This window comes from Anser anser (genome assembly GCF_964211835.1).
Source record: "Anser anser genome assembly, chromosome: 27".
NCBI lineage: Eukaryota > Metazoa > Chordata > Aves > Anseriformes > Anatidae > Anser > Anser anser.
The window spans coordinates 5,309,608-5,336,562 of NC_139748.1; the positions used below are offsets into that span (position 1 = coordinate 5,309,608).

Consider the following 26,955-nt stretch of genomic DNA (forward strand, 5'->3'; position numbering starts at 1 on the left):
TGGGGGCAAAACACAGCTGGCCACAGCCCCACGTGAACAGCATTTTTCGAGTTCTTTAGGGGAAGAATGTGTTTCATGAACGTATTTCCAACAGTTCTGCCTTCGCGTCCTTGCTCTGCTACTTTTCCATGGGAAACCTTGAAAGGCAAATACGGCTCTATTTATTTTCTTACAGCAAGGCGGGTGACGCGTGAGTGGAGACAGCGACACGATGGCGCAGATCCCCCCTTTCTCCTCACCCCGCCCCAAACACAGGCAGAAGGAAATCAATTCCCACCCCAACAACCTTGTCACACGGCCGCTGTCCTGCCGGGGCACTAGGAGAGGCGTAACGTCAGCGTAACAGCGGGATGAGAACGGCCGCGGTGCTTTACGAGGCAATAACCCGCTCCCGGGGCTGTGAAGAGCCACTTGCCCTCTGACCTCCCGGTGTTCCCCCCGCCAGCGAGCCAGGCTCGTGCAGCACAGCGCTGCGATGTGCCCATTAGTGCTTAATTAACAGCGAGGAAAGCCGTGGGGCAGAGGCAGCAGAGCCGTGGGGCTGAGGAATCCCGTACCGTGCGCCTGGCCAGCAGGGACGCTCACCAGCAGGGGACCTACGCGAGGAGGGTCACCTTGGCGGGACCACCTCCACCTGAACGTGCTCGCACGGGGCACGTCGCACACGAGCCAGGAGTTTCTGCGCTGCGGGTTTTCCACCGCCCACGTGCGATGTGAAGATCACCCCCTTTCCAGGAGCCCATTTGTCTGCACCCCGGCTCTCCTCCTGCCCCACCAGCACGAGGAAGCCAGCCCTGCCCACGAGTGCGGTCAGAGAGGCACCGCGGGCACGTGCTGCCCAGCGGGGACACCCCAGCGGGGACGGGCGGCATCGCCCACCCACCTCCCCCCCGAGGGCTGCGGGACCGAGATGCGTTACAGCTGCACCAGCCCCTGCAGAGCCTGGCAGGGCTACAAAGGCTCCTTCAGCGAAGCCTTCGGGGAACGCCGTCTCCCCGGGGACCGCACACGTCCGTCCGGGCTCTGGCCCACGCAGCAGCGGCCATTTGGGTACTTACGCCCATTAGTAGCCACTTAAGAGGCACCATACAGAGAGCAAGAGATGGCCAAGGAAATGGCTGCAGAAAGCAGCTGCAGGATCCTGGAGCTGCTCTGGGGACCTCTAGGTACGCGTGGCAATCACGCGGGGTCCCCACACCCCGGGGCGAGCTCACCCACAGCCCCCCGTGTGCTCTCACCCGCTGTGCACGCCCGAGCCGCGCACCCCGAGCCACGCACCACGCTGGCCACGCTCCCTCCGTGCCCTTCCTCCTGTGGCCGGGCGCTGGCGCAATTAGCAAACCCGGCTACCACTCAGCTTTGATGAGAAGGCTCGGCCTCTGCTCGGGATGAAATGTGTAATTTGGGCGTTAGAAATAGCCTCTACAAAGCACATGTGGTTGCTGCGTCCCGGTGACCTCTTCCATCTTACGCAGGCTGCCCTGCTCTCAACATGGTTACATCTCCACCGGCTCTACAAAGGCGCCGGTGCCATCAAACAGATGACACATCTGCAGCAACCAAAGGAGAGGCAGCGCTTGGCCACTGCTAAATAAATTGTATTTTTGGCCAGCGCTGCACTTCAGCAGAGGCTGATGAGTGTTTCTGGCAGGACGAACGTGAAATGGAGATGAGAAGTCAGGTGTGGAAACCACGGGTGCAGAAAGGCTCCGCGAGCCGCCGCGTTCGGCGGAGCAGGGAGCTCCGGTTAGTCAGCGGCAGCGCCGGCTCCTCGGCACAGGTCAGCAGTTCAGACGAGATCTGCAGAGGTGGGAAGTCCCCGCGGCTCCCACGCCTTTCTTCCCAGGACAAACCAAGCTCCTGGGTCTTCTCGAGGCGCTCCAGCAGGCACAGCAAAATGGCTCAGGCTGACGGCTCTCGTGCCAAAGGAGCCACGCAGCGCGGAGAAGCCTTCTCTCCATCCCCGGCACCGCCGGTAGCCACTGAGCCCCTCTCCTGGCCTCGCCCACCAGCCCCCACACCCTGCTCTGAGCCAGGGGGGCTCCTGTCCCGCCTGGGTTTGTGCCCACCACCAGGGGCTGGTCTGCAGAAGGAACTGGAGAGGGCTTCGCCCGCCCGGATCGCAGCGGCAGACACGCCAAGGGGTCAGGGCCAGAAGCTCAGCGCGTGCCCGGGCTCACGCACCCCCAGCCACGGGTCCACCGCCGGCACGTACGAGGTGACGGAGCAACCACCGGCACACTGCTGGCACGCTGCCCCCCGCGCACCTCCCGCTCCTGTCACCGTGCCCACCCCTCGGGCTGCCAAGGACGAGCCGGGTCGCTGGCGGCCACGTTAAACAGCCGCGACTCAGCGGCACAGCTCCCACGAAGGCAAGAAGCTCAGCCTGCGGCCCCCCGAGAGGACACGGGGCGAAGCTCCTGACCGGTCAGCCCCAAACGCTGCCCCACCCGGGGGTGGAGAACCAGCCCTCCCCGCTGCAGGAAGCCCAGGGGTCCGTGCGCGCTGACGAATGACTTATATTTCAGCAAACACGCAGGGCAAGGGGGGCACAAGGCAGATTTGGCAGCGTAGGGCCCTCACCAGACAGCTGGCCAAGCCTTCAGACGGCAAGCACCGCCTGAGGGATGCTCAGCACCACTAAAATCGGCCCCACCACGGACAGAGGCTGGGAACCACCCCAGGAACTTCCTCACCTTGTGCACGAGGCGTCGTTCCTACACGGGCCAGCCCTGAACCCTCAGGGAAGCTGCAGGAATTTTCCCTGGAGGTGCTGAGGAACCCCCCCTACGAGCAGAGCACTACAAGAGGGACACCGAGATCCCCCAAGGCATGCAAACACCAGCGGGTGGAGACCTGTTCAGGACAAATCCTCCTGCAACCCCTCGGCGCTCCCTGCCCCGGTGGGACCTGGCATTACCCCAGCATTAGGGCTGGGGCTGGACATCCACGAGCCCAGCGATGGGACCACCACGGGACCCCAGCAGCAGACTGGCCTCGTGCATCCCGCCTCTGCGATCTGCCTGCCCCGCCTTGGCCTCGCTCCGTGGCTTTCCATGAGCTGCTGGCATGGCCCCAGCAAGCCCTGGGTCACCGGGCAGCGGCCACGGGACATTTTGGCAGCCAGGGCAGGCCCCTGCCAGGGAGGGGAGCAGGCAGGGGACATCGGCACGGGAGGCTCCGTGCCGGCGCAGCAGCACACGTGTGCCAGAGCCCCGTGCCACAGCTGGGGCCGTGACATCCCGAGGGCTCCAAGGGAGAAAGAAGGCACTAGACACGCCAGGGCCCCCAGCCTGCCCCCACCAAACGCCGCAGCTCCAAACCCAGCTGGCTCGGGCGCTGCGAGCAGCCTCGTCATGGCCGCTCGCAGCTCGCTTGCCATTTTTGCACGCCGGCTCGCCAGACCGAGCCGAGCTCTTCGCAGCTGCAAGTCCTCCGTGGTACAGCCACGGGGGAAAGAAAGCCGGGGGATCGGGACGCCGCCTCGCCTTCCTGGAGATCAGCCCACGTCCCCCACGAGCAGCGGCCACGACGGGAACGCGAGGGCTGGGCACGCCTGCACCGAGAGCCAGCGCAGCCGACGGAGGGGCGGCAAGCCCGAGCTCCGACCCGAAGCGGGCGCGTTGGCTGCTTTGATGAAAACCTCATGTGATACCCCACAGGGGACGAGCTCTCGACCACGCAGAGCCTTTCCCAGGCTCGGAGATCAAATGCATCGAGCGAGCGAGCCCAGCACAGCCGGGGGCTGGAAGCAGCTCACGCGCAGCCTGCGGCAGGAGGACGGGGGGCACAAAGCAGCACCCAGACCCCGGCGGGCCTCCGACTCGCCCACGGGCTGGGGCTCCCCACGCGTGCTGCCCCCAAGGTCAGCCCCTAGGACGGGGCAGGGGACGTGCGGCGGTGCTGGGAGGGCAACCTCGGGGTCTCGGGGCTGATTTAGAACCGGGATGTGGCCAAAAACACGCCGGGGGACCCCAAGGCGGTGGGTGCCCACCTGAAGGCACAGGGCCACCCCACGCTGCATGGCTTCACGGGTGATGGCCAAGCCACGGGGAGAAGACCCCAGAGCCTGCCAGGAGCCAAATTTCCATTCCTTAACCCCACAAAAGCCATCACCGAATCCTCCCAGCCCCGCGTCGCCCTGGTTCTTGGGTGACCGCCTCGGGGTGCGAGGAGCTAACGGGGGCCGGGCAGGGAGAGGGGCGTGAGGGAAGGAAGGAATGAAGGAAGGAAGGGGGCCACCGACGCGGGGCCGCACTCACCCAACATCTGGCTGAAGAGGAGCTGCTCCAGGTCTCCCAGCACCGTCACCACCAGCTCGGGGTCCACCTTCAGGTACGGCTTCTCCTCGGCGCCCGCCGCCGCAGGCCCCTTCCCGCCCAGCAGCTCGTCGTCGCACTTGCCACCGCCGCCGCCACCGCCACCGCCCGCCTCGGGGGCCTTGCTGAGGGGCTTCACCTCGGCGTAGGGCCCCCGGGGGATGCGGCTGGGCTTGCCGGCGGCCGGCGGCTTGGCGGGGCCGGCGGGGCGCGGCGGCAGCAGGGAGTGCTCGGAGCGGGACAGGCTGCGCGACATGGCGGGCGCCTCGCGGGCACGGGGACCACCGCCACCACCGCCACCACCGCCGCCGCCACCACCGCGGCCTCCTGCCGCCACCGTGGCCGCCGCCTTGGCCATGTCGTCGCTCCAGCGCGGCTCGTAGAGCTGCCGCTTCTTCTCGGCGTCGGTGAGGAAGGCCAGGTTGGTGAGCGACTTCTGCTTGCGCAGGTTGGAGCCGGCCGGCAGCCGCCCCTCGGCGCTGCTCGCCTTGAACACCCGCAGCTCCGCGCCCCGCGGCCCCCCCCCCCCCGCCGCCGCCGCCGCCGCCGCCGTCGCCGCCGCCGCTTTCGCCCGCTTCGGCATCACGGCGCCGCCGTCGGGGCCCCGCCGGTAGCCGCGGAGCTCCGCCGCCCCCTCGTCGCCCAGCTCCACGTCGGGCAGGCTCTTGAGGTTGCTCCCCAGCATCCCCGCGCTGCCACCATTTAACCCGCCGGCGCCCGCTGCTGCTGCTGCTGCGGCACCGTGGACGAGGAGAAAGAGAGGAGGGAGGAGAAGGGGGGGGGAGAGGGAGAGAGAGAAGCGCCCTCAGCTGCCGCCCCACCGGCGGGGCGGGGCCGAACGGGCCGGGAGGAACGGAGCGGGGACGGGGGGGGGGGGGGACGGGGGGGGCGGGACGGGAGCGGAGCGGAGCCGCCCCACCTCGCCGCTCCGCCGCCCGCGGGCCGCTGCGAACCAGCGGAATGTCAGGGGCAAACAAAAAGGGCCCGCCCTCCTCCGCGCCCGCCCGGCGCGGGCAGGGGGCGGGGCCGCGCCGCGCGCGCGCCCGCGGAGGGGAGGGGAGGGGAGGGGAGGGGGAGCCGCGGGGGCGCGCGCGCGGGGTAGGGCGGGGGGGGATGGGGGGGGGGAAGGTGGCACCCATGGGTGCTGCGGGGGGGAGGGGGGGGCTCCGCCAGCGGGACCCGCCCGCGCGCTCCCGCAATCGGGAGCGCGCACGGGGAAGGGGGGGGTGGGCATGGAGCCGGGGGTGGGGGCGAGGCCGGGGGGGGTCCCAGCACCCAGCGCGCAGAAGCACCCCAGCACCCCCACGCCCCAGAAGGGGCCGAACCGCCCCGTTCCCACCCCGAAACGGGGCGCTGGCAGGGCCCGAGGCGGCAGCGGGGCGGCCTCGGGGGTCCCCGCGGCCCCCAGAGCCTGCGCGGCCCCGCCGAGGGGCCTGGGGGAACCGAGGGGCGAGAGGCAGCGGGGAGCGGGCTCTGGTTATCGTCACGTTGCGTTAATTACCCGTCCCCGGGGAGGGGTGAATTAAGTCTGCGCGGTGACCTCACGCGGGCTGCCATGGCAACCGCCGGCAAATATCGCATTAGGGCGCTGCGGAGATAAGGGGCGGCACGGCCGGGGGTGGCTCCCCCCAACCCGGGCACCGCCGCCGGCCTCGGGGGGTTTGGGGTTCGGCCCCGCGCCGCCGAGGGGCCCCGGGATCACCTGGCTGGGTGGGAAAGCGAAACTGCCAAAACGGGTGGTTTGTAACCCAAAAAACACCGCCGCCGGGACGGGACGGGTCGCCCCCAAAGCCGCACTGGGGTTCGGGGGCAGTACGGCCTTTGCCAAGCCCCAGCTGCTGCTGTAGGGCCTGTGGCAGGGGCAAATCTGGGAAATTTGGGTCATTTTTGAGGGTGGGTGACTCGGTGGCCTCCCCCTGCTTGACCCGCTGGGGCCCCAAAAGGCACCGGGGACCCCGCAGGCACGGGACAGGGGACAGGATGGGGGCTCGGCGCCCCTCGCCACGGTGCTGGCCCCGCTCAGCCCTGACCCCAAACCTCCCCAGCGCGGGGCGAGCGGGCAGCCCCGCTCAGAGCCACCCACCCCAGCCCGCTCTGACATCCTGCCCTGGGACCCGGGCTCAGCACCGAGCCCCGCAGCCGATGCCCCCCCCCCGGATCTCCATCGCGAAGCCGTGCCGGGAGCGGGCGCCACAGCTCTGACCGACTTCTGTCGGCTCGGATCAGCCGCGGCGGCTCCCGAGGCGCCTCGCCCCGCTCTCCTTCCCCTTCCCGCACGTCCCCGGAGCATCCCCATCCCGCCGTCCTCCGCTCGCTGCCCTGGCAACCGCCGCCCCGGCATCCCTTCGAGCGGCCACGCCGCACATGGCCACCCCCCCCCAAAAAACCCACCCCAAAAGCAAGCGCCGCAGAGCAGCGGGCTGCTCCCGATTCGCGGCGGGGGTGGGGAACCTCGCCTCCGGGCTCAGCCACCACCACCCCAAAAATAAAATACAAATAAGGGGGCTCGCGTCCCCCCGCTGCCCCGCTCGCCCCACGCGGCCGGCAAAGCGCAACCGGCGCCGGCGGTGAGTGGTTCATTGAAAAACGCCGTGGTGAGCACGGACCCGACCACGCGGCAGGGAGGGTTTGGGTTTGTCCCCAACGCCGCTCACGGCGGCGTCACCGGCAGCTGGGGACGCTCCGGGCGTTAAATCCCCGCCCGGCGGCCCCGCGGTGCCGGTGGGAGGTTGGCGGCGCGGGGAGCCGCCGGTGCCAGGCCTCCCCCCCCCCCCCCCAGCCTGCGCGCTGGCTCTCGGCCGCCTCCTCGGAAATGGGTCATTCCTGGAGCTCGGTGGAAAACTAGAAAGAGGAGAGCGAGCCAAGAGGCAGCAGGGCCTTGGGAGGGGACGGCCACACCGAAACGCGGGGGGTGTGGGCGGCGGGGACAATCCTCGGGGGCAGCCGGCTGCTCGGCACGCGGCGCTGGTGCGGGGAAGCGGAGCTCTGTGCTGGGGGGGGGGGGCTCTGCCCCACGGCAGCCCCACACGCACGGGTGCAGCTCCACCAGCTGGGGAAGGGTCACCGCCATCCCCTGCTGCTCTCCTCGCTTGTGGTTTCTGCCCCCCCCCCTCCTTGCAGCCACGAAGCCACCAGCACCCCGTGCTCGCCCCACGCCAGCCTGGCCCCGCGGCCCCAGCCCCATGGCCCCCGGACGGTTCCCTCCTCCCCGTCCCTCTCCCGCTCGCTCGCTACGTGCGGCGGTTTTGGGATGCTCCTGTGCTCGGCACAGCCCTGGCCCCACGTCTGCACGTGCGTTTCATCCGGCCCCGCTCCCAGCCGCCGCCAGCTGCTCCCGGAGGCCCCGCACAAGGCATTAATAACGCAGACGATGGCCCCGGTGTGTGTCCCCCCCCCCCCCCGGCCTCCCTGCGCCCCTTCCCCAGCGCCTGGCGGTTCTGGGGCTCCAGTCAGAGCCCACCAGCGCTGGCACGCGCTGCCCGTGTCACCGAGGTGGGGTGGCACGAGCGGGGACGGGGGGACCGAGGGGGAAGGGACGGGGTTTGGCAAAGGCTGAGGCCCCCCCTGCCCTGCCCTGCCCCCAGCAGCCCCCCAGCAGCTCCGAGCCAGCAAGCGAAGCCAAGCGCCCGCACAAGCAGAAGGGGAGCGGGGGCACCCAGCATCGCCCCCCCCACGAGTCCCAGGCCAGGCCCCATTTTTTGGGAGGGGGGGGACCCCAGCACGGCCCCGTGGTGGATGAGGATGAGCGAGGGACACGGGGCAGTGCTCCCACCCCTCCCCACACATGTGGGACACGCACAGCCCCTGGGCTGGGGGCACACAGGACCCCCCCCCCCCCCCGGAAACCCCCCCCAGACTCACTCAAGGCTCTGGGCTTGGGGTCGGGCTCCTCGGCAGGACTGGTGTCACACGGGGACGTGGCCCGCTCCTCCCCGTCCCCCTGCAGCCTGGGGACAGAGCGGGGTTAGGGTGGGCGAGCTGGGGTGCGGCCACCCAGGGACCCCCGGGAGATGGGGACAGCCGGTGCCTGGGGCTCTCTGGGGACCCTGAGGACACCGGTCCCATGGTGGCGGGGGTCCCCAGGGTGTCACATCCCCTTCGGTTTTACTGAGCCTGCCCCACACCGTTCATCAGGCTCCCATGGGTGCCCCCAGCACCCCAACCCAGAGGGAAGCCCCCAGCCCCCACTCACCGGGCCCCAACCCCACCATTCCGGCGAGGTTTCCCCGTAGCCTCCCCATCCCCGTGCCCCCCGCCATGCCCCGTCCCCGGGCACTCACCGGTACTGGAAGGGTGCCACGGTGGCCGTCACGGGCCGGCTGTGCGGGGAGGCCGAGGAGAAACTGATGGCCCCTGACCCGAAGACGGGCACCCTGCTCTGCGAGCCGGCAGGGGGCCCGTCCTCCGCCGCCATCTCAGGGGTCCCCCCCGGCCCCCGCACGGAGCAGCTCAGGGGACGGCGGCCCCCAGGTCCCCGCAGGCCGCTCTCCATGCCAGCCCCTCGGCCGCCCGCCACCCTCTTGCCCACCTCCGGCCACTTCCCGGGGGGCACCGGGGGTCTCTGCCCCCCACGGGGGGGGACGCTGGGGCTGGGGCCCTCGGCCGGCTCATGGCCGGCGGCTCTGGGCTTGGGCTTGAGACTTTTGGGGCCGGAGGCCAGCCGCGGGGACGAGGCCTGGTGGGAGGCGGGAGGCCCCGGGGTGCTCTGGCGGGCCGGGGGGGCCGCAGCGGGCAGCTTGCCGGGGGGCACGGCGCGTGGCACCGGGATGGCGGAGCCGTAGTGGCCGCGGCCGGCCGGGGTGAGGTTGGCCGTCCCGTTCATCCCGGCGAGGAGGCTCCGGCGAGGCGCTGCGGAGGGAGAGGAGAGGGAGGGGGGTGAGCCACGGCACGGGCAATGTCTCCTCCCCATGTCCCCCCCCAGGGACCCCAGTCTTTGCCAGCCCCTGTCCCTGCGTCCCCAGGCCCCTATGGCGGGGCCCTGCGGTGAGGCCGTACGGGCGCAGACCCGCAGGTAGGGGTTCGCCTCTTGGCCACCCAAAACCACCTCCTGGTCCCCCAAACCACTGGAGACCACCCCCCAGTCACCCACGATGACCTTCCAGTCATCCAGGACCACCCTCCGGCCACCCAAGACCACCTCGTGGGCACCCGAGACCGCCTTCCAGCTGGCACGGGGGCCAGCTCCGCCACCCCGTCCCCCAGGCCTGGCCGCACAGCACCGCAACGGACCCACACACACGTGCCCACAGGACCCATCCCACGGCTGCTCCGTGCGGTGTCCGAGCCCCATTCCTGCCCTCCCCAGCCCCGACACCCCCCGCATGGTGCCACCTGCCCCATCCCTCCCTGCCCCTGCTCTCGTCCTGCCCCACGGTGACACCCCAGCGGCCGCCCCCGCTCTCTGTTCAGCCTGGGCGTCTCCCCAGCTTTGCCACCACTGGTGACAGGGACGTTCACACGGTGGCACCGAGCGGAGGAGCTCATCCCTCCCGCAGGCCTGGGGGGCTGCCGAGATGCCGGACTTTGGGCGCTTTGCGTGGGGAGGCAGAGCGGAGCCCGGGGGCAAAATCAGCCGCGGAGCCAAGCTCCAGCTCCAGCCACCCCCACGGGTCCTGGGCACCCCTCTGCGCTGCAGCTCTCCAGGGAAAAATTAAAAAATATATATATATATATATATTTTTTTTTTTGCAGGGATGGAGAGATTGGGAACATCTCTGGAAAGGTGGGGAGATGCTGGGGAGGGCGCCCGGGTGCTGCTTGCCCCGCGAAGGCTGCGTTTTGGGCCGGAGCAGCGAAAACAAGCGGGGCTTTGTGCGGGCGCCGCGCTGGGCGCTGGGTGCGAGCCGACGGAGCCGCTCTCCGTGCACACACAGGCCGCTCTGTTCGCGGCCCGGCCCGCAGCCTGGCTGCCTTTCAAGGCTGAGACGGGCTTCCCCGGAGCGTAAGGACTGCCTGCAGACATTTTGGCAGTCGCACCGTCTCCAACACGGCCCTGGATCTGCCCGTGAAGTCCAACCCCAGCCCCGCTGATGGCATCGCTGCGGCTCGGGGCCGGCCGTGCCCTGCTCTGCGTCTGCTGAGCCCCCAGGGCTCAGCACCCAGCACCCAGCCTTTGGCAAAATGCCTTTTGCAGTGCCGGTGGGGCCGACCGTCCCTCCCCGGGGCCAGAGCTGGTGGCCCTCCACCCTCGGAGGCACAAGGCAGCCCTACACGAGCGGCTGAGCCACCGGCCCCACTCCATTTTTTGGCAATTTTCTCCCAACTTTGTCAATTTTTTCCCAGCCAGTAGAGTCGGTCCCAGCACAGTGCTTTCCCTGAGCCCCTCTTTATCCAAGCCAGAGGCAAAAAGTTCCCCTAGATGTGTGCTACAATCTTATCATCACCGACCCCCCTGTGCATCAGCATCACGCGGCTCCGCTTTGGAGCCTGGCACACTCCTGCTCTCAGGGCATTTAGCACCGGAGCCGTAACCGGTTTTTATAGATTTTTTTTTGATCTGTTTGCTCCAGCTGGATTTCCCTCATGTGGACACGGCTTCCACCCCTGTCCTCGGAGCCTGCTGGGAGGGCAGCACGAGGCTGCTTCTGCAGCTGAAGCCAAAGCTGCCGTGTTTGCCACAAAAAAAATCAATCCTCCTCCTGTTCTCACAGGCTCTGAGGTTTTATAGGGGCAGGCAGTGGCTGTGGGAGGAGGGCTTTGGAGCTGTCCCCTCCCATAGCCCGTGCCTTGGGGTGGGGAGGGCACCCAGCACTTCGCCCGGCTAACCACGGCGACCCCTTCCAGGCTGCACCCTGGTCCGGAGCTCCCCTGGGGACGGGGAGGGCTGGATGCGGCCCCTCTGCCCCGGGTAACTCTGGCTGCCAGCCGGACCCCTGGCTGGGGACAGGGATGTCCTCACCTGCAGAGCCGCCGTGGGACAACCCAAAGCAGCCGGGACCCAGCCAGCCCCGGGAGCAGCCTCCTGCTGTAGGCAGCCTGCCGCAACCTCCCATTATTTTATGAGCAAACACAAATTAAAGTCACCCCTAGGAGATTCAGCACTTTCTTATACCAAGCAAATTATCAGCTTCCCGCTGACTTCGTTTCCAGCCGCCCAAGTGGGGCCGTTTGGGGACGCCGAGCCCCCCGTCCCGTGGGGCCGGTCCCCTCCGTGCGCCCCTGCTCCTCCTGCGGCCACGCTGCCCGGCTAAGCAGGTCACAGCCTGACCTAGATAGAGGCGTCTCCCCACCGCGGCAGGTCCTTTGCAATTAGCTGAAAAGGGAAGGGACTTTCTCCTAATGACAAGGAGCCGCCAGCACCGCAGGCTCAGCCCCGCATCGGGGTTTGTCCCCCTGGGCAGTGATGGAGCACCCGAAATCTCAGGCAGGTTGGGATGCGCTCCCTGGGGGAGGACGCTCGTCCCAGCTACTGCGGGTCCAGAGCTCAGCACAGGGGTGCTGGGCTGGTGCCCACTGCCTCCAGCGCTGAGCTCCAGGTTTCCCATAATTAGAGACTGTTACACCCAGGGAACAAAGTGGTTGCTGATCCTTTCGGACGAGGCAGCCCATGGAGAAAGGAGCAAAAAGGAACAGCCCTGGCTGAGCCGTGTCCTTCATCCCAGGACAAACGCGAACCAGCACATCCCCGAAGGCGTCTCTTTCAAAGAGGCATCTGTTGTGCTCGGGGCTTGAGCTACTTGCTTGGAGCAGAGTCAAAGCACACCTCACACCTGCGGTTAGGGCAGGCAGGAATGAACACACGGACCCGGAGGCTCAGCCCCATTTCACGTCCCTCGCTTCGCACATGTTGTGGGGCACGCGAGCGTCTCAGCCCCCTCGCAGCTGTGCTGGGATTAAACCCTTCCCCGTGCCCGGGATGGCTGCGGCAGGAGCCTGAGCACGGGCACTCGGCGATGCAAAGAGGCATTAAACCCTTCACCCTCTGCAGGGCTCTCACTGCCACTCTGTGCCTCAGTTTCCCCACCCTGACACAGCTCCGGAGCAAACCCCACAGCCCTGGGGTGTCCCCAAGGTGTCCTGGCCTGTGCCTCGCGTTCGCAGCCATTTGCGTCCACCCACGGCGTCCTCCAGTTTGCTCCCTCCGACAGGAAGCAGTGGCTGCCGCAGCGATTGTGCAGTTGCCACAAATCCCCCAAATCCTCCCCGGCAGGCGCGGGGAATCCTCTTGGGAGGACGTTTGCAGCCCAGCTCAGACGGGCCAGGCTGCGGAGCCCAGCCGGCCGCGCTGGGGGTGGAGATGCCCCGTGCCCACGGGGCCCAGACCTCAAATTCTACAGCGTGGGAGCGACTGGGACCAGCCCCGTGCAGACCCTCCCGGCACGACGCCGCTGCCCCTCGAAGCATCTCCCCACAGCCCCGAGCAGGATCCGGCCCCGAGCTGCCTCCGGGGATGGCGCTGCTCCAACGCAGCCTCCTCCCCGGCACGCTCAGGAAGGATGACAAAGAAAAGGCTCCTTGTGACACAAGGGACATAAAACTTTCCTAAGAGAAACAGAGGGGAGCAGGGAGAGAAAGGAGCCTTCAGAGGGGAACAAGCTGCCCATTCAGCCTCCAGCCCCCGCGCCGCGGCCGAGACCTGGCCTGCCCCCGGCCGGGTGTCACCGCGTGGGACATTGCCACCGCCCGCGCTGCGGGGACCCGCGCTGCCTGCTCGCTGCCGGGGGTCTCGCCGCGCCGAGGGGCCGTACCCAGGGCTCGGTGGCACGGAGAGGGGGCTTCTGGCTCAAAAGCACGGCAGGGACCGGAGCGAGCAGAGCAGAGCGGTGCAAGCGGAGCCCCAGCAAGGCAGAGCTGGGGGTGGTCGGGGGTCAGCACAGCCCGAGGCCCCCCCCAGAGCCAGGATCTTGTGCGCAACGGCATCTCAGCGGGCAGCTCGTCTGGCTTGGGCTTGGGCACGGCCACGGGCAGCAGGAGGGTGGGAGGGTGCCCGGGTGGCCCCAGCTCTGCCCGTCCTGGCCTCATCCCCACCCCACGACGCAGGGGGCTTGGGGCGGCTTTGCTGAGCTGGGGGAGCCGCCGAGGGGAGGGAAGAGCAGCGCGCGGGTGCAGGAGGAGGATGAAAGCGGCTGGTGTTAGAGCAGAGCCGGCCGGGGAGCCGCAGCACTAAGCTGTCCTTCAGCCACGCCGCGGCCATCCCATTAGGCACTTAACCCACTTTAATAAAACCTTGCTGTGAGCGAAGTTTAGCCCTGCACAGCCCGCGGCGGCCTCCGCCACCGACAACCCGGTGCAGCGAGACCGAGCCCTGCCCAGGCCGGGTACAAATCCTGCGGGTGCTGAGCCCTGCCGGGCGCCCCGATACTGGAGGCCCCCTGTTCACGGCCTCCGGATACCGGAGGCTATTGGGGTCTCTGGGGACGTGTCCCCCGGCTGCTCCAGGCGATGCCAGCCCCTCGCAGGCCTTTAATTGGTGCCATTAACCCCAAAACTGCGACCCGCGGGTGTGGCACCCCCCAAGCCCATGCGGGTGCCGGGGGGGCGCAGATGTCCCTGTGCAGCCCCCGGCGGGGGGGGGGGGGGGGGGACACGGGGGCTGCCCCTGGCAGCGTGTCCGTGGGTCGCGATCGGCCTCGTGGGCGGGGGGTGTCGGAGGGGACACGGGGTGTCGGGGGGGGACAGGGGTTGGGGGGGACAGGGGGTGTCGGGGGGGGACAGGGGGGCTGCGGGAGCGCGGAGCCGGGAGCGCCGTGCCCGCTGCGCGTCCCCGCGGCCGTTCAGGAGGCGCCGGCGCTGGACAGCTCCGGGCCGGCCCCGCGGCGCCGCCCCCCCCCAAAAAAATACGGGGCTCCCCCCTTCCGCCCCCCCCCCCAAAAACCACAGGGGGCTCCCCCCGAGAACCCCTCCCCCCCCCATGGCCACCGGTGTCGGGGCTGCCGCTTCGCCAACCTGCGAGAGGCCGGGAGCTGCCCGCAGCCCCCGCTGCCCCCCCCGACCCACCGGCTGCCTCAGCATCCAGCACCTCCTGGGGGCTCCGGACCTCCCTCCCCCAAAAAAAGGCTCCCTGGTGGGTGACCCCCCCCACGCCGGGGACCCCCACGCCGTGTCCCGGAGCCGTTGTGCAGCCGAGGCGCACGCGATGCTCTCGGGGAGGGCCGAAAGTGAAGAGCCGAGGATGGGGAGCGCGGCCTGGCCGGGCCGCATCCGGATCGCCCTGTCTGGGTCCTGCTCCCCGGGGCCCATCGCAGCCTTTGGCCCCAGCCCCGGGACCTGACGGGCTGCAGACCTGGCCCGGTTGCAGAGCCAGGAAGCTTCTTGCTCGCTCCTCGGGGTTTTGAGCAAGAGCAGATGTCGCAGCGCCTGCCTGCGTGTCCTCGCCGGGTCCAGCAACGCCGGGCGGAAACGGCCCCCCCAGCGCTCAGCCCCGAAGCCTGGAGGCACCCGGCGCTTTTTGGCTTTGGGGACCCGGCCTCGGGAAGCCGCAGCTGTGCGGAGAGCTGCTAAAGGCATCAACTCGGCCGTGCTTGCGCGCGTACGCGTGCGGTGGGACAGCTGCGCTCACCTCGCCGCCCCGGCACGGGCTGCGCGTCCCCGGCGCTCGGCTCAGCTCCCCGGGCGCACCGCAGGCTGCGCTGGGCTAAGCCAAAGGTCGTTCGTCCCCCCAAGGCGGGCCACGGATTCCAGAAGCGCTGCGGGGTGGGCGAGCTGCGTAATGCTGGGGAAGCAGCAGCGCAGGGGTCGGGGCGCCAGGTCCCCGAGGGCAGCTTTAATCCATCAGGGAACAGAGCCGGAGCTGGGCCGCCACCGCTGCGCCCTCCGCAAAGCCCCCCCACGGCTTAAAGCTGCCGTTTGCACCCAGCGGCACCGCTCCGGGCACTGAACAGAGCAAGGGGATGCTGTGCTGGGGCTCCGATTCCCAAATGCCCCCCCGCGTGAAGCCCCTGCTCCCCCCGAGCCCCTGGGCGTGCAGCGAGGCTGCGCCCCCTGCATCTCCAAGCACCTGATCCCCTGGGGACCATTCCCACCGTGCGCAACGCTTACCGGGCTGGTGTTACCTGGGCACGTGGGATGGGATCTCCCCCCATAACGCCCCCCTACCATAAACACGCAGCTCTTGCAGCAGGGACTTGCCCTGACCCCCCCACCCCTGTACCCGGCAGCCCCACTGCGCGTTGCTCGGCCCCCAAACCCTGGGATGGGCTCCCCAGGACAGGCGGGCATCTGCAATGGAAAGCAAAAGCCCCGGGGAGCCCTTAATGGGATGAGTGGATTTTCCAGTGAGCTGCAAATCCGCAGGGGCCGCGAGTGCCACGCAAACACCTCATTACCCAGGTATTAACGTGGGTTTCGCTGCGTTTGCCGTTCGGAGCGCAAGCAGCCAGGCTGCCCCCCCAGCTTCAAACCGATCACCACGGTTGCTAGACTGTGGGTCCATTGCTCATGGAGGAGGATCAGCTTTCCTGGAGGAGAGCCTGAGCATCCTCTGAGCATCCCCTGAGCATCCTCCGAGCATCCTGCCTGCCCGCAGCGAGGAGAGCCGTGCTCCAGCTTCCCCCCTTTCCCCCTGCGGCATAGATGTCTCCCCTGGAAAGAGCCCAGAGAGGGAGAGGGGAGAGAAAGGCAAGGAAAACCGGGGGGGGGGGGATGGAGGAAGGGGTGGAGGAGAAGCCGTGAGTCAATGCCCAGCCCCACGCCGAGGGAGTTTCCGCTGCCCTGCTGCCGGAGGTGACGCGGCCCGGCCGCATCCGCACCGTGGGGCCGTGTCCGGTGGCAGCCGAGGATGAGGATGGAGATGACCACAGCCTCGCTGGGCTCCGCGCCCCCATGCCCCCACCCTGACGGCCCAGCCTCCTGCTGAGAGTGGCTGTGCTGGGTGCCCCGGGGTGCCCAGCGCCCCAAAACCCGGCCCCTGAGGCTCCCACGAGGCCACCACGGGGTTGTCCCCGCCTGGGTGGCCGCAGCAGGATGTGGCTGCGGTGGCAGCGCGTGGGAAAGCCCTGCCCAGCACGGCCCACTGCCCACCACCAGGGGCACGGGGGAAAGGCGGCCGGCACCAGGGAAAATCAGGGAATGGGGGAAATCCCAGAATGGTTGGGTCGGAAGGGACCTTAAAGCCCACCTGGTTCCAGCCCCCTGCCATGGGCACAACGCCTCCCCCAGCCCCGGCTGCCCCCAGCCCCATCCAGCTGCCAGCTCGCATCCAGTATTTCTGCCACCAACATCCCCAAGCCCTTCTCTGCAGGGCCACCCCCAGCCCGTGTGGGCATCGCCCTGACCCCGGGGACGCCTGCAGCCCGAACCCGCACCCAGCTCCCACCCCAAACCCGCCCCCTGCAGCGCTGTGCAGACCGGCAGAGCCTCATCCCCACATCCCAGAGGGAAGAGGATGCCAAGACGCCAGTGCCACCACCCCAGGGGGCTCCCGTGCCACGAGCATGGTGCCTTGTCCCCACCTGCCCCCTCCTCACACAATGCCTGGAGGTACCCTAGCCCCAGGTGCCTCCAGGGCAGCATCCAGGGTCCTGGATCCGTCCCCTCCATGGCCAAACCCCGCTCCGGGGACCACGCTGTAAATCTCAGAGGGTGAAAGCCCCCGTGGGTGTGCAGCATCCCCCCGTGGGGCTGCACCAAGGCTGTGAACCCAGGGGTTAATCCGGCTGTGCCCAAATTTCTGTGCCCCTGAAGCCCTCACTGAGGCAGCACAAAGCTCGTCAGGGGCCACTTGCTAACGAGCAGGGCTCAGGACCCTCCCTCAGCCCCGGGGAGTGGTCAGGGGCCACTGGGCTGGGTTCGTGCCCCACCTGGGAGCATTCAAGGAGGACCCATGGGCTTTGCCAAGTTTGCTGCCAACCTGCAAGCTGTGCCTCAGTTTCCCCAAGTGATGCCTGCAGAAACGCCGGGGCTGTCAGCCGAGCCACCGCCTGCACCCGCGTCCCACAACAGGTCCTGGCCCCCCAGGAATCATTTCTGAGGACGCGCAGGGGCTGGCGCTTCCCAGGCCTGACCCCAGGAGCCTGGGGACTGATGCTGCTCCCCGTGTGCCCTGGGTGGGAGGCAGGGGGAGAACGGGGACACCTGGCCCCGGTCCCGCTCATCCCCTGCGGGGCCCAGCCCCACTGCAGCCCAGGGCCGGAAACACCTTTTTCCTGTCCGTGGGCAGGAAAAGCTCCCAGCTCGGATATTTATACCCCGCTGCCCCGCGGGGCCGGCCCCACCTCCCCGCAGCAGCCCCGGCTGCACCCCCAGCCCCGCTCCAGGCCCCGCCACCCCCCGTCCGCATCCTCGCTCCTGTTCCCTTCCTTGTCCCCATTCCTGTCCCCGTTCCCGTTTTATGGCTCCCCACACACCGGGACTCACCTGGGCCCCCCCAGCACAGAGGACGAGGCCTGGATCCCACCCTGGGACCCAAACCACGGGGGGGACCCAGCCCGCAGCCTGCCCCCCCTCCACCCCACACCCCGCACCACGGGGCCGTGTCAGATGGGGAGCAATGCCCGGGGGGAAACTGAGGCAGGGGCAGGGCTGGGGGGTGGCGAGGCAGGAGCGGGCTGCGAGCCCAGGGGCCGCATCGAGCCCAGGGCTCAGGAGCTGGGGCGATACCGGGCGAGCGAGGGGGGCAGCGGCGGGACTTCGCCCCGCTGCTGGGAATTTGGGTGCCCGCGTCCTGCGTTGCTGCCCCTCTCCAAAACGCCCTGCGGGGCTGCTCGGACACACGCCGGGAGCCCTCCGAGCCGCAGCAGCGCTCCCGGCCCCGCGTGGGCTCCCGGCTTCCCTCCCAGCTGGGATTTTCCGAGGTGAGACCCCCGGAGAGCGGCGAACGCGTGCCGCGGGTGTCCGTGCCCCGGACGCTTCGCCCACCCCTGCACAACCCTGAGGGTTTGGAGGTGCGGAGCCGCGCTCGGAGCCTGCCCGACCCCTGCGGGCCCCCCGGTGCCGAGCCGGGACCCTCCGGTGCCACCGGGAGCCGCCTGGCCGCAGCGGGGCCGGGGACACCGAGACCCAGCGCCACGGAGTCCCCGCTGCCCCCCCGGCTGTCCCGGCCCCGTGCCTCAGTTTCCCCGCTCGCTTCCTTCCTGCGGCTCCCCCAGGAGACCCCGAGCCGGGGACGGGCGACAGCGGGAGGGGGGCACCGGGACACGGGAGGAGGGGACCCCCCACCCCCGGCACCGGCCGGGCCGGGCTGAAGGAACGGGACCCCCGGGGGACCCTGCCCCGCCAGCCCCGCGTCCCCTGGGCGTCCCCTCCTGGGCGTCCCCTCGGGGATGTCCCCCCCGGGGTGTCCCCCCCCCGGCCCCCCAGCACTCACCGCCGCCGCCCGGCCCCGCTCAGCTCCCGGCGCCGCCTCCCCAGCGGCAGCGGCGCGGACTCGAGGGCCCCGGGGAGCGGCGGGGAGGAGCCGCGCAGGCCCGGCCCCCCCCCGGCCCCCCCCGGCCCCCCCCGGCCCGCAGCAGAACGGCCCCGAGCACGGCGGGGGGGGGAGGGCGGAGGGCAACGAGCCGGGGGGGGGCAGCACCACGGCGCCCCCGGAGCCCGCACCCCACGGATCCCCCCCCCGGGACCCCCCGCCCCCCCAGGACCCCCCTCCATACGTTTCCCCCCCCCCACGGGTCCCCCCCACGCCCCGTTCCCCCGAGCCCCCCCAAACGCCCCCGCCTCTCCGGACCCCCCCCCACGGGGCCCACACCCCAAGGGTCCCCCACGCTTGTCGCCCCCCCCCCACAAGTCCCCCCCCCATGACCCCCGCCCCCCGAGCCCGCACCCTCAGGACCCCCCCCCTCCTCACTCGCCCCCCCCCCCGAACTCCCCCCCTGCACCCCTCAGTCCCCCCCGTCCCCCCATGCCCTCCCCCCCACGAGTCCCCCCCCTTCCCACGGAGCCCGCACCCCCCGTGATTCCCCCCCCCCGGAGCTTCCCCCCCTCCCCACCCCCCGCCCCCTTCCCCGCCCCTCCCCGCCCTCCCCCCCCCCCGCCCCCCCCCCGCCGCAGCAGCCATGGCGGCGGAGCCGGCCCGGGACACGGCCACGGCCACGGGGGGGGCGGCGGCCCCCTTCTCGCTGCTCCACCTGCACCTGGAGCTGGGGGTCGCCTTCGGCTCGGGGGGGGGGGGTGGCGCGGGGCGGCTGCGGGGGGCGGCGCGCTTGGAGCTGCGCTGCCTGCGCCCGGGGGGCCGGGCCCTGCTGCTGGACTCGCACCCGACGCTGGAGGTGCGGGGGGCGACCCTGCTGCCCCCCCCCCCCTCCCCCGAGGCCGACGGCGGCGGAGGCCGGGAGCTGCCCTTCGAGAGCCTCCCGTTCGCCAGCTACGGCTCGGCGCTGCGCCTCGCCCTGCCCCGGGAGCCGCGGCCCGGGCAGCTGCTGGCCGTGCGCGTCGACTACGAGGCGGGCGAGGGGCCCGGGGTGAGCGGGGGGCGAGGGGCCGGGGAGGGGCCGCGGGGGGGTGGGGGGCGAGGGGACGTGGGGACGGCTCCCGGCCTGTCCCGAAGGCGCCCGGCGCGGGGGGGGGGGAGCCGGGGACCGAGGTGGGCTCCGGGTGGCCGCCCGCCGCCCCCTCAGCGCCTTGCTGTTCCCCCTGTGCTGCAGATGTCGTGGCTGGCCTCCTCCCAAACCGCCCAGAAGGAGAAGCCTTTCCTCTATACCTCTGGCTTCCCTGTGCTCAACAGGTCCTTCTTCCCCGGCTTCCACACCCCGGGCACCAAGAGCACCTACTCGGCACGGGTCCAGGTAAAGCCCCGCCGCTCACAGCGCTGTCTCTTGTCTCTCGCCAGGTGTGCTGGCTCACCCCCGAGCAGACAGCGGGGAAGCAGAAGCCCTTTATGTACACTCAAGGCCAGGCCGTCCTGAATAGATCCTTTTTCCCTGGCTTTGACACTCCAGCAGTTAAATGCACATACTCGGCCACGGTGCAGGTAAGCGGCTCCCCGGGAGGGGCGCGGGGCACAAACCCCGCCGCCTTCCCGAAGCTCTCCCAGAGCAAAGCCCTCGCCGTGCTCCCGTCCGGAGGTGCTCGAGGGGCAGGAAGCCGCCGGCTTCCCGCAGGATGCCCCGGACGCACGGAAGCGTTCGGGTGCTGCAGGAGCGCTGCCCGGAGCCCGTGCGGCCGCGGGTTCGAGACGATTTGGAGCATTACGCTCCAAATCCCCCCTGCAGGCCCCCAGCAGAGAAGGCAGTGACAAATTTAGCTTGTACTTTATTTTCCTCTACAAGTACGCCTGGCCCGAGTCGCTCCTCTCGCCTTTCCCCACCCTTCCCCAGCCACCACTGTGGCCTCTGGTTCGCGCGTGACAGCGGGTGCGTGCCGGGCGATGTGCTGAAAGCTTTCGCCTCCGAGCAGGACGCTGCCAAAATGCTCTGTGCTTGATGCCGAAATGCCAGTGAGCAGCTGGGATTAGCTGGGTGCTTGAACCTCTCAGGTCTCCTCGTGGGGATGCAGCTGCCTGAGTAATTCCTCTGAATTGTTAACGTGGAAAACCCAGCTCGGTCCCCTAGCAGGCAGCGGGTGCCTTCCCCTTTTTGTTTAGCCCCAAACCAAGTCGCTCACACCCAGGCCTGTCCCCTCTCCTGGGGGAGCGCAGCCAGCAGCGGCGCTGCCGGGGGGTGAGGGACGCTGCCGGGGGCTGTGACGCTGATGGCACACCGAGGCCGTGGCGTCGGCTGGTGATGCAGGAATTTATTTTTCTCCCCCTTGCTCTAAATTCTTCCCTGAAAGTTGGAGCAAAGCTCCCTCCTGAAGGGTGAGCAAAGGGCTCATGTGTTGAAAAACCCCGGTGCAGGGATCGGTGCCGCAGGAACCGTGCTCTCCCCAGCACCGCCAGGCTCACCTCCTGCCCGTCCCGCAGCCGCCGGGCTGACGGAGCCACTGCGGAGCTTACTGGGGCCTGATGAACCAGGATAACGAGCTGTTGTGCAAGGACGGGGAGGAGAGCTGCTTTCTGTAGGGCACGCGCTGATTGCTGCCTTCCTGTTCTGCTCCCCGCTGCTCCCCTGCACCCTGTGGCACCAGGGCTCACCGTGTGCCTCTGTTGCTTTGTCCCAGATGCTGTGGTGCAGAAGGGATGGTTGCGAGCAGCACGGCTGGCTGGGGTTTGGTGCTGGGGACACGTAGTGGGGTCCCCAGCCGGGCTGGATGACACCCTGCTTCGTGCAGCGCAGATCTGATGGACGTTTTGTCCATGTTTCCAGGTCCCCGAGGGCTTCACGGCGGTGATGAGCGCCACAACCTGGGAGAAGCAGAAAGACAACACCTTCGTCTTCAAGATGGACCATCCCATCCCCTCCTACCTGATCGCCCTGGCTGTCGGGGACATCGTGTCTGCTGAAGTTGGCCCAAGGTAAGCGCCTGCAGAAGCAACCTGTGCATTAAGTCACGGCCGCGGGAGCCACCGCTTGCTGTGGAGCCCAGCTCCGCTGGCCCTGGAGGGGTCCTGGGCAGCGCTTTGTGTCGGCCCTGTGCACGTGGGCGAGGGCAGCGTGTGCCCACCGCCAAGCAAAGGTCCCACGTCTCTTCCCCAGGCTGGTCGTTGGAGCTCCCGGCTGCTCCAGCAGCCATATAAAAGCCCTTTGGCATTCGGACTAGGAAAGAGATTGCAACAGTTGGACTCTCGTTAGCTTTGTTTACCACCAGGCTTTTATGTTGTCTCAGGATAAACACGTGTGGTTATTCTCTGATGAAGCAACAGGGTGAAAGTCCCCTAATGGTTAACGCTTCCTCTTGTTGGCACTGGCCAAGCACACGACTTGCAGGAGGTCTCCGCCTGCGCGACGATTGTCCTGCAGGGTGCCCCCGGTGTTTATCCTGCAGGGTCCCCCGAAGTTTGTCCTGCAGGGTCCCCCGGTGCTGCCTCCTCCTGCTGCAGACACAATGCACTGATCGGGGCGGGGGGGGGGGATCTCTTTGGGGGCAGGTGCACCCTGCTCGGCTCTGGAGGAGGCCCCGACTCAGAGGGGTCACTCAGTGGGGCCGAATGCCCCCCGAAGTCCCTGCTCCTCGGCGTCCGGAGGGACCCCTTCCCTTGCTCGGTCTGAGCTCTGTTGGTCTCTGCAGGAGCCGTGTCTGGGCCGAGCCCTGCCTGATCGAGGCTGCTAAGAAGGAGTACGACGGGGTGATCGAGGAGTTCCTGGCCGTGGGCGAGAAGCTCTTTGGACCCTACGTTTGGGGCAGGTATGAGGGACCCTGTTCCTCGGGGCAGGGGACGGAGCATCCCCCGGCCCTGGGCCGCGGCTGCAGGCAGAGGTGGCTCTGTACCGAGCCGCCTGCTCTTCCCTGCCAGGTACGACGTCCTGTTCATGCCGCCCTCGTTCCCCTTCGGCGGGATGGAGAACCCCTGCATCACCTTCGTGACGCCCTGCCTGCTGGCCGGGGACCGTTCCCTGGTGGACGTCATCATCCACGAGATCTCCCACAGCTGGTTCGGCAACCTGGTCACCAACGCCACCTGGGGCGAGTTCTGGCTGAACGAGGGCTTCACCATGTACGCGCAGAGGCGCATTTCCACCGAGGTCTACGGTGCGTGGCCGTGCCCGGGGTCTGCAGGCAGCCGGGTTTTGGGGTCTGTGGAGGCTCCGCGCCTCCCTCTGAGAGCTGCACATGGGAGCAGGGCCCGTACCGCGTCCTGCAGGAGACGAGCAGCGCTCTGCCAAGCACCGGGGTTTCTTGTTAACAGCAACCAAGCTCGTGTCAGGCGCGGATGGAGCCGCCACATCCCCGTAGCAGGGACGTGGGGCGCTGCCGGGCTGGGGAGCAGCGATCTCACCCAGCCTCACCTTTCCTTTGCCCTCCCAGCTCCCCGGCAGGGTGACCTCTGTCTAACCCAGGGCTGCGTTGCTGCGCTTCCCACCCAAACGCCTCCTTCCCCCAGCGACGGGGCTGGCCCGGCAGCTGCTCCCCCAGCCAGCAAGGCTCGCTCCGCTTGCCCCTTGTAGCAGCAGCCGTCACCCTCTCACCGCGTGGGGCAGGAACGCGAAGCGTGCGGGTCGGGGTCTCCAAACGCCTCCGCTTGTCCCCGCCAGGTTCAGCGTACACCTGCCTGGAGGCCGCCACGGGCAGGGCCCTGCTGCGCCAGCACATGGACAACACCGGGGAGGACCATCCGCTCAACAAGCTCCGCGTGGTGATCGAGCCAGGTCCGTGGGAGCCCCCGCGGGTGGTGCTGGTGGTGCCCGAGGCTGCGCAGGGCTGTGCTCCGTGCGGAAAGCGTGAATCCGCGCGCGCCACTCGTTTTGCAGAGCAGCAGGTCGGTTGTGAGCGGTTTCCCTTCTCCCCTGCTAGGCGTCAACCCGGACGACACGTACAACGAGACTCCCTACGAGAAGGGGTTCTGCTTCGTCAGCTACCTGGCGCATCTCGTGGGGGACCAGGGCAAGTTCGACGCCTTCCTGCAGGTAGGCGGAGGGACGGCGCGCCCGTGCTGGGGAGCTTGGGGCAAACTGGGGCTGGGCGATGTGAAATGCTGCGGTGGGAGGAAGGAGCCGGGAAGGAAGGGTGCTCGGTTGACGATGAAGATGATGAAGGTTGGGGACGTGCCGGGGGGAGGCAGCAAGCATGCATGGCAACCCACCCCGGCTGTCCCCGCAGGCCTATGTGGAACGGTTCAAGTTCCAGAGCATCACAGCAGATGATGCCCTCAATTTCTTCCTGGAATACTTCCCCGAGCTGAAGAAGCAAGGCGTGGACTCGCTCCCAGGTCAGTGCGGGGCGGTGGCGGCTGCCAGGCCCTGGGCACTGCTCTGCAGCACAGCCCTCGGGGGTCCCAGAGCCTTCTTCCACCTGAGCGTGGAGAGCTGCTGAGCCTGGCTCTGAGGATGATGAGAGCTTGGCAAGAGCACTGCTGTGTCTACTGCCTCCTCTCCGCTGGGCTTTCCTTCTGGCGCTGGTCTCGCTGCAGACCACGTGTGTTAATTCCTGTGCTCAGCGGGGACGGGGCTCAGCCCTGCCCGGTGCCAAAGCCCATGCCCGGTGTGAGCTTCGTGGGGCTGCCGCTGCTGAGGTGCAAACCGAGCCCTGCCTAGGTGGGGCCCCCCCCAGCTCTCCCTCCCTGCCTCACCGCAGGCCTGGAGTTCGATCGCTGGCTGAACACGCCGGGCTGGCCGCCCTTCCTGCCCGACCTCTCCCCGGGGCAGCAGCTGATGAAGCCGGCGGACGAGCTGGCGGAGCTGTGGGCAGCCGACAGCTTGAACGTGGAGGCGATCGAAGCCGTGGACATCACGGCCTGGAAGACGTACCAGCTGGTCTACTTCCTGGACCAGCTCCTGCAGAAGTCGCCCCTACCCGAAGGTGAGGGCCTGGCGCCCAGGGGAAGCCCAGGGTGGCATCACACAGGGCCCAGGCTGTTGGCCGGGGATGTGGGGGCACCACCGGGACGTGTGGGTGCACATCAGCTGGGGACGTCCCCCGGGGACACGCGTGTGGTGGCAGCACAGAGCCCGGCCGTCCCCAGGCTGGCTCGGCCGTGGTGTCACCACCTGCGTTCGCCTCTCCTCGCCCCCGGTGCCGAGTGAGCGCTGCACCCGCACGGCCTCACCCAGCCCTGGGGGGCCAGGAGGATTCGCAGCGGGGCCGGGGCGAGCTCCGGGGCCCCGTGGGAGCAGAGGCGATCGCTCTCTCTCCCAGGCAACGTGGAGAGGCTGAGCGCGATGTACCCGAAGATCTCCAAGGCCCAGAACGCCGAGCTGCGGCTGCGCTGGTGCCAGATCATCCTCAAGAACAACCACGAGTCCGAGTACAGCAAGGTCAAGGACTTCCTCCACAGCCAGGTTTGTCCCATCCCTCTGAGCGGACGAGGGTGACACCGGGGGGGACGCAGGACCCCCCTGGTCAGCCCCAGCCCTCCCCCTGCTGCGGCGGAGGTGGCTGGGGCCTGACCGCGTCTCTCTCCGGCAGGGGAAGCAGAAGTACACCCTGCCCCTGTACCGCGCCATGTGGGGCGGCTCGGAGGCGGCCCGGGCGCTGGCCGTGGAAACCTTCTCGGCCACGGCCGCCCAGCTCCACGTCAACGTCCAGAACTACGTCAAGAAGATCCTGGGCTTGGAGGGGGCAGAGAAGGCGTGAGCGGAGAAGGGAGTGCTCCTGCCCCTGCCCATCCGGGGCGCTTCCTCTGGGGCAAGCCCTCAGTGAGGTCTCACTGCACATAGTTCCTGATTAAATTTTATAATTTTTACCTTTTTGTGCTTTAAGTATTTCCAGCAGTCCCTGTGCACCTTCAGCATGAGGTTATGCTCCTCCCGGCCAGGAACCATCCCGAGGCCCCCAGGGTTTACCTGGAGGGATGGGCCTGGCACAGAGGCCTCTGGTCCTCTGCTGGGGGCCCAGGGGTCCCTGCACCACCTCAGGACGTTTCCCCCTGCCCCGGCTTCAGCCCCCACCCTGCCCCGTGCCCTGCAGAAAATGAGGTGGGCATTGTTCTCCTGCAGGGCTCGGTGTGGGTGCAGCTGTGAGCCCTGCCTTTCTCTGCCTGTCTCTTCTGGAGCTGGGGGGTCTGCGTCCCCGTGCAGGCTGTGCCTCCTCTCCCTGGGGCTCAGTTTGGGGCTGGGGAGGGCAGGATGCGTCCCCGCTGTGCTACCTCTGCCCTGGGCAGAACGGGGCCCTGCCACGGGCCGGCAGCACGACAAAGCTCCCAGATTTGTGAGCAAACGGGGAGCTTAGTGGGGGATCTGCCCTCCAGCCTCGGTGCGGGGACCAGGGATAGAGCCTGGCCCCACAGACCTGCGGTGCAGGAGCAGCAGCTGGGTCAAGACCATCCCCTAAGCCTGGCCCTTAGATGCAGGGAGCGACTCTAACAGATTTCTGAGCAGCAGCGTAACGGCTGTGGGGGCTCCAGCCCAGGCGCAGCCTAATGGGCTTTTAGGCAGCGGCATTCCATCAGGAGAATAACCGTCTGCTCTGGTGAGCAGCCAGGCGCTGACAGCAAACCGCGTGGCAAGGGGCAGCGAACCCGAGCTGACACGTACACGGTGCCGCATGGAAGCGGCCCTGGGCGTTTTGCTGGGGTAACTCCCACAGGGGATGGACAATGATGCAAGTAAAACACGATCTGAGGGCTTTACAGAGCCAGTGTGGCCTACATCGAGAGACTGCAGGAATAGGACAAGGAGCAAGCTCGACAGCTATGTAGGTACTTGTCCCCACCAAGTGCAAGACCAAGAGCACGTTCCCTGAAGCCAAATTCCAACACAAAGCTGCCAAGGGCCACGCCAGCACCATGAACCCTGGGATCCTGCTGGCCACAAAGGCCCCCGAGGCCAGTGGCTGGACAGGGTGCGCTACGGTGGAGCTGGGAGCCCTCGATTGCCTTTAGACGCACAAACCCAGCCTTGCTGGAGCTCACCCTGCTCAAGTGCCTCGGGACGCAGCTGTTTGCTGCAGCTCCTGCAGGAGCTCCGTGCAGAGGACAGCCAGAGGTGCACCCAAGGGGACGGCAGCACCGCTCCCTTTGGGCTGTGCACCCCCTGCTCCTGGGGGGAGGTCAGCCCGCGCCCCACGAGCAGCTCTGGCACCTCCCGGCCTCCTTCCCCCTGCCCCAGGAGGGCACAGGCTCGGGCTGGGCAGCGCCAGCCTTGCCCGCCAGCAGCCCCACGGCTCCTCTTTGTGCGGGCTGCAATTCCCAGCTCCCTGCACAACAGCAGCCCAGAGGCGAAGCACAAAACAACAGAGCAGCTCCCTTGCCTGCAGTTTTTCAGCCAATATACCCCACTGATGCAAGTCTGAC

At 68.6% G+C, this 26,955-nt stretch overlaps 2 protein-coding genes across 12 annotated transcripts in view; one reads left to right on the forward strand and one right to left on the reverse strand.

Moving 5' to 3' along the window:
* NAV1 (neuron navigator 1) overlaps positions 1–18,685 on the reverse strand; it is a 66,896-nt gene extending 48,211 nt beyond the window's left edge. The window contains exons 1-5 of one of the 9 annotated variants that reach the window (XM_083812979.1): positions 18,562–18,617; positions 9,096–9,167; positions 8,600–8,836; positions 8,181–8,266; positions 4,263–5,051 (exon numbers count right to left, since the gene is read on the reverse strand). In XM_083812979.1, the coding sequence (XP_083669105.1) occupies positions 4,263–5,051; positions 8,181–8,266; positions 8,600–8,811 (1,087 nt within the window). In that variant the 5' untranslated portion in view covers positions 8,812–8,836; positions 9,096–9,167; positions 18,562–18,617. Of the gene's footprint in view, positions 1–4,262; positions 5,052–8,180; positions 8,267–8,599; positions 9,616–18,561 lie in introns of those variants that run through there. The other 8 variants (XM_083812977.1, XM_083812980.1, XM_083812973.1 and 5 more) reach the window with 8 other exon arrangements.
* A 543-nt stretch (positions 18,686–19,228) lies between these two features.
* On the forward strand, positions 19,229–25,407 carry RNPEP (arginyl aminopeptidase). Of its 3 annotated transcripts, XM_083812988.1 has the most exons (12): positions 19,440–19,651; positions 19,835–19,914; positions 20,020–20,160; positions 21,434–21,582; positions 22,296–22,412; positions 22,522–22,757; positions 23,261–23,374; positions 23,520–23,632; positions 23,826–23,934; positions 24,300–24,524; positions 24,861–25,003; positions 25,131–25,407. In XM_083812988.1, exons 3-12 carry the CDS (start codon positions 20,068–20,070, stop codon positions 25,296–25,298), a joined length of 1,467 nt encoding a protein of 488 aa, XP_083669114.1. In that variant the 5' UTR covers positions 19,440–19,651; positions 19,835–19,914; positions 20,020–20,067; the 3' UTR covers positions 25,299–25,407. The 3 variants fall into 3 exon arrangements, with proteins under 3 accessions (XP_083669112.1, XP_083669113.1, XP_083669114.1); XM_083812986.1 differs by lacking the exon at positions 19,835–19,914 and having other exon boundaries at positions 19,229–19,651; XM_083812987.1 differs by lacking the exon at positions 20,020–20,160 and having other exon boundaries at positions 19,230–19,651; positions 19,835–19,975.
* Positions 25,408–26,955: the final 1,548 nt, after the last annotated feature.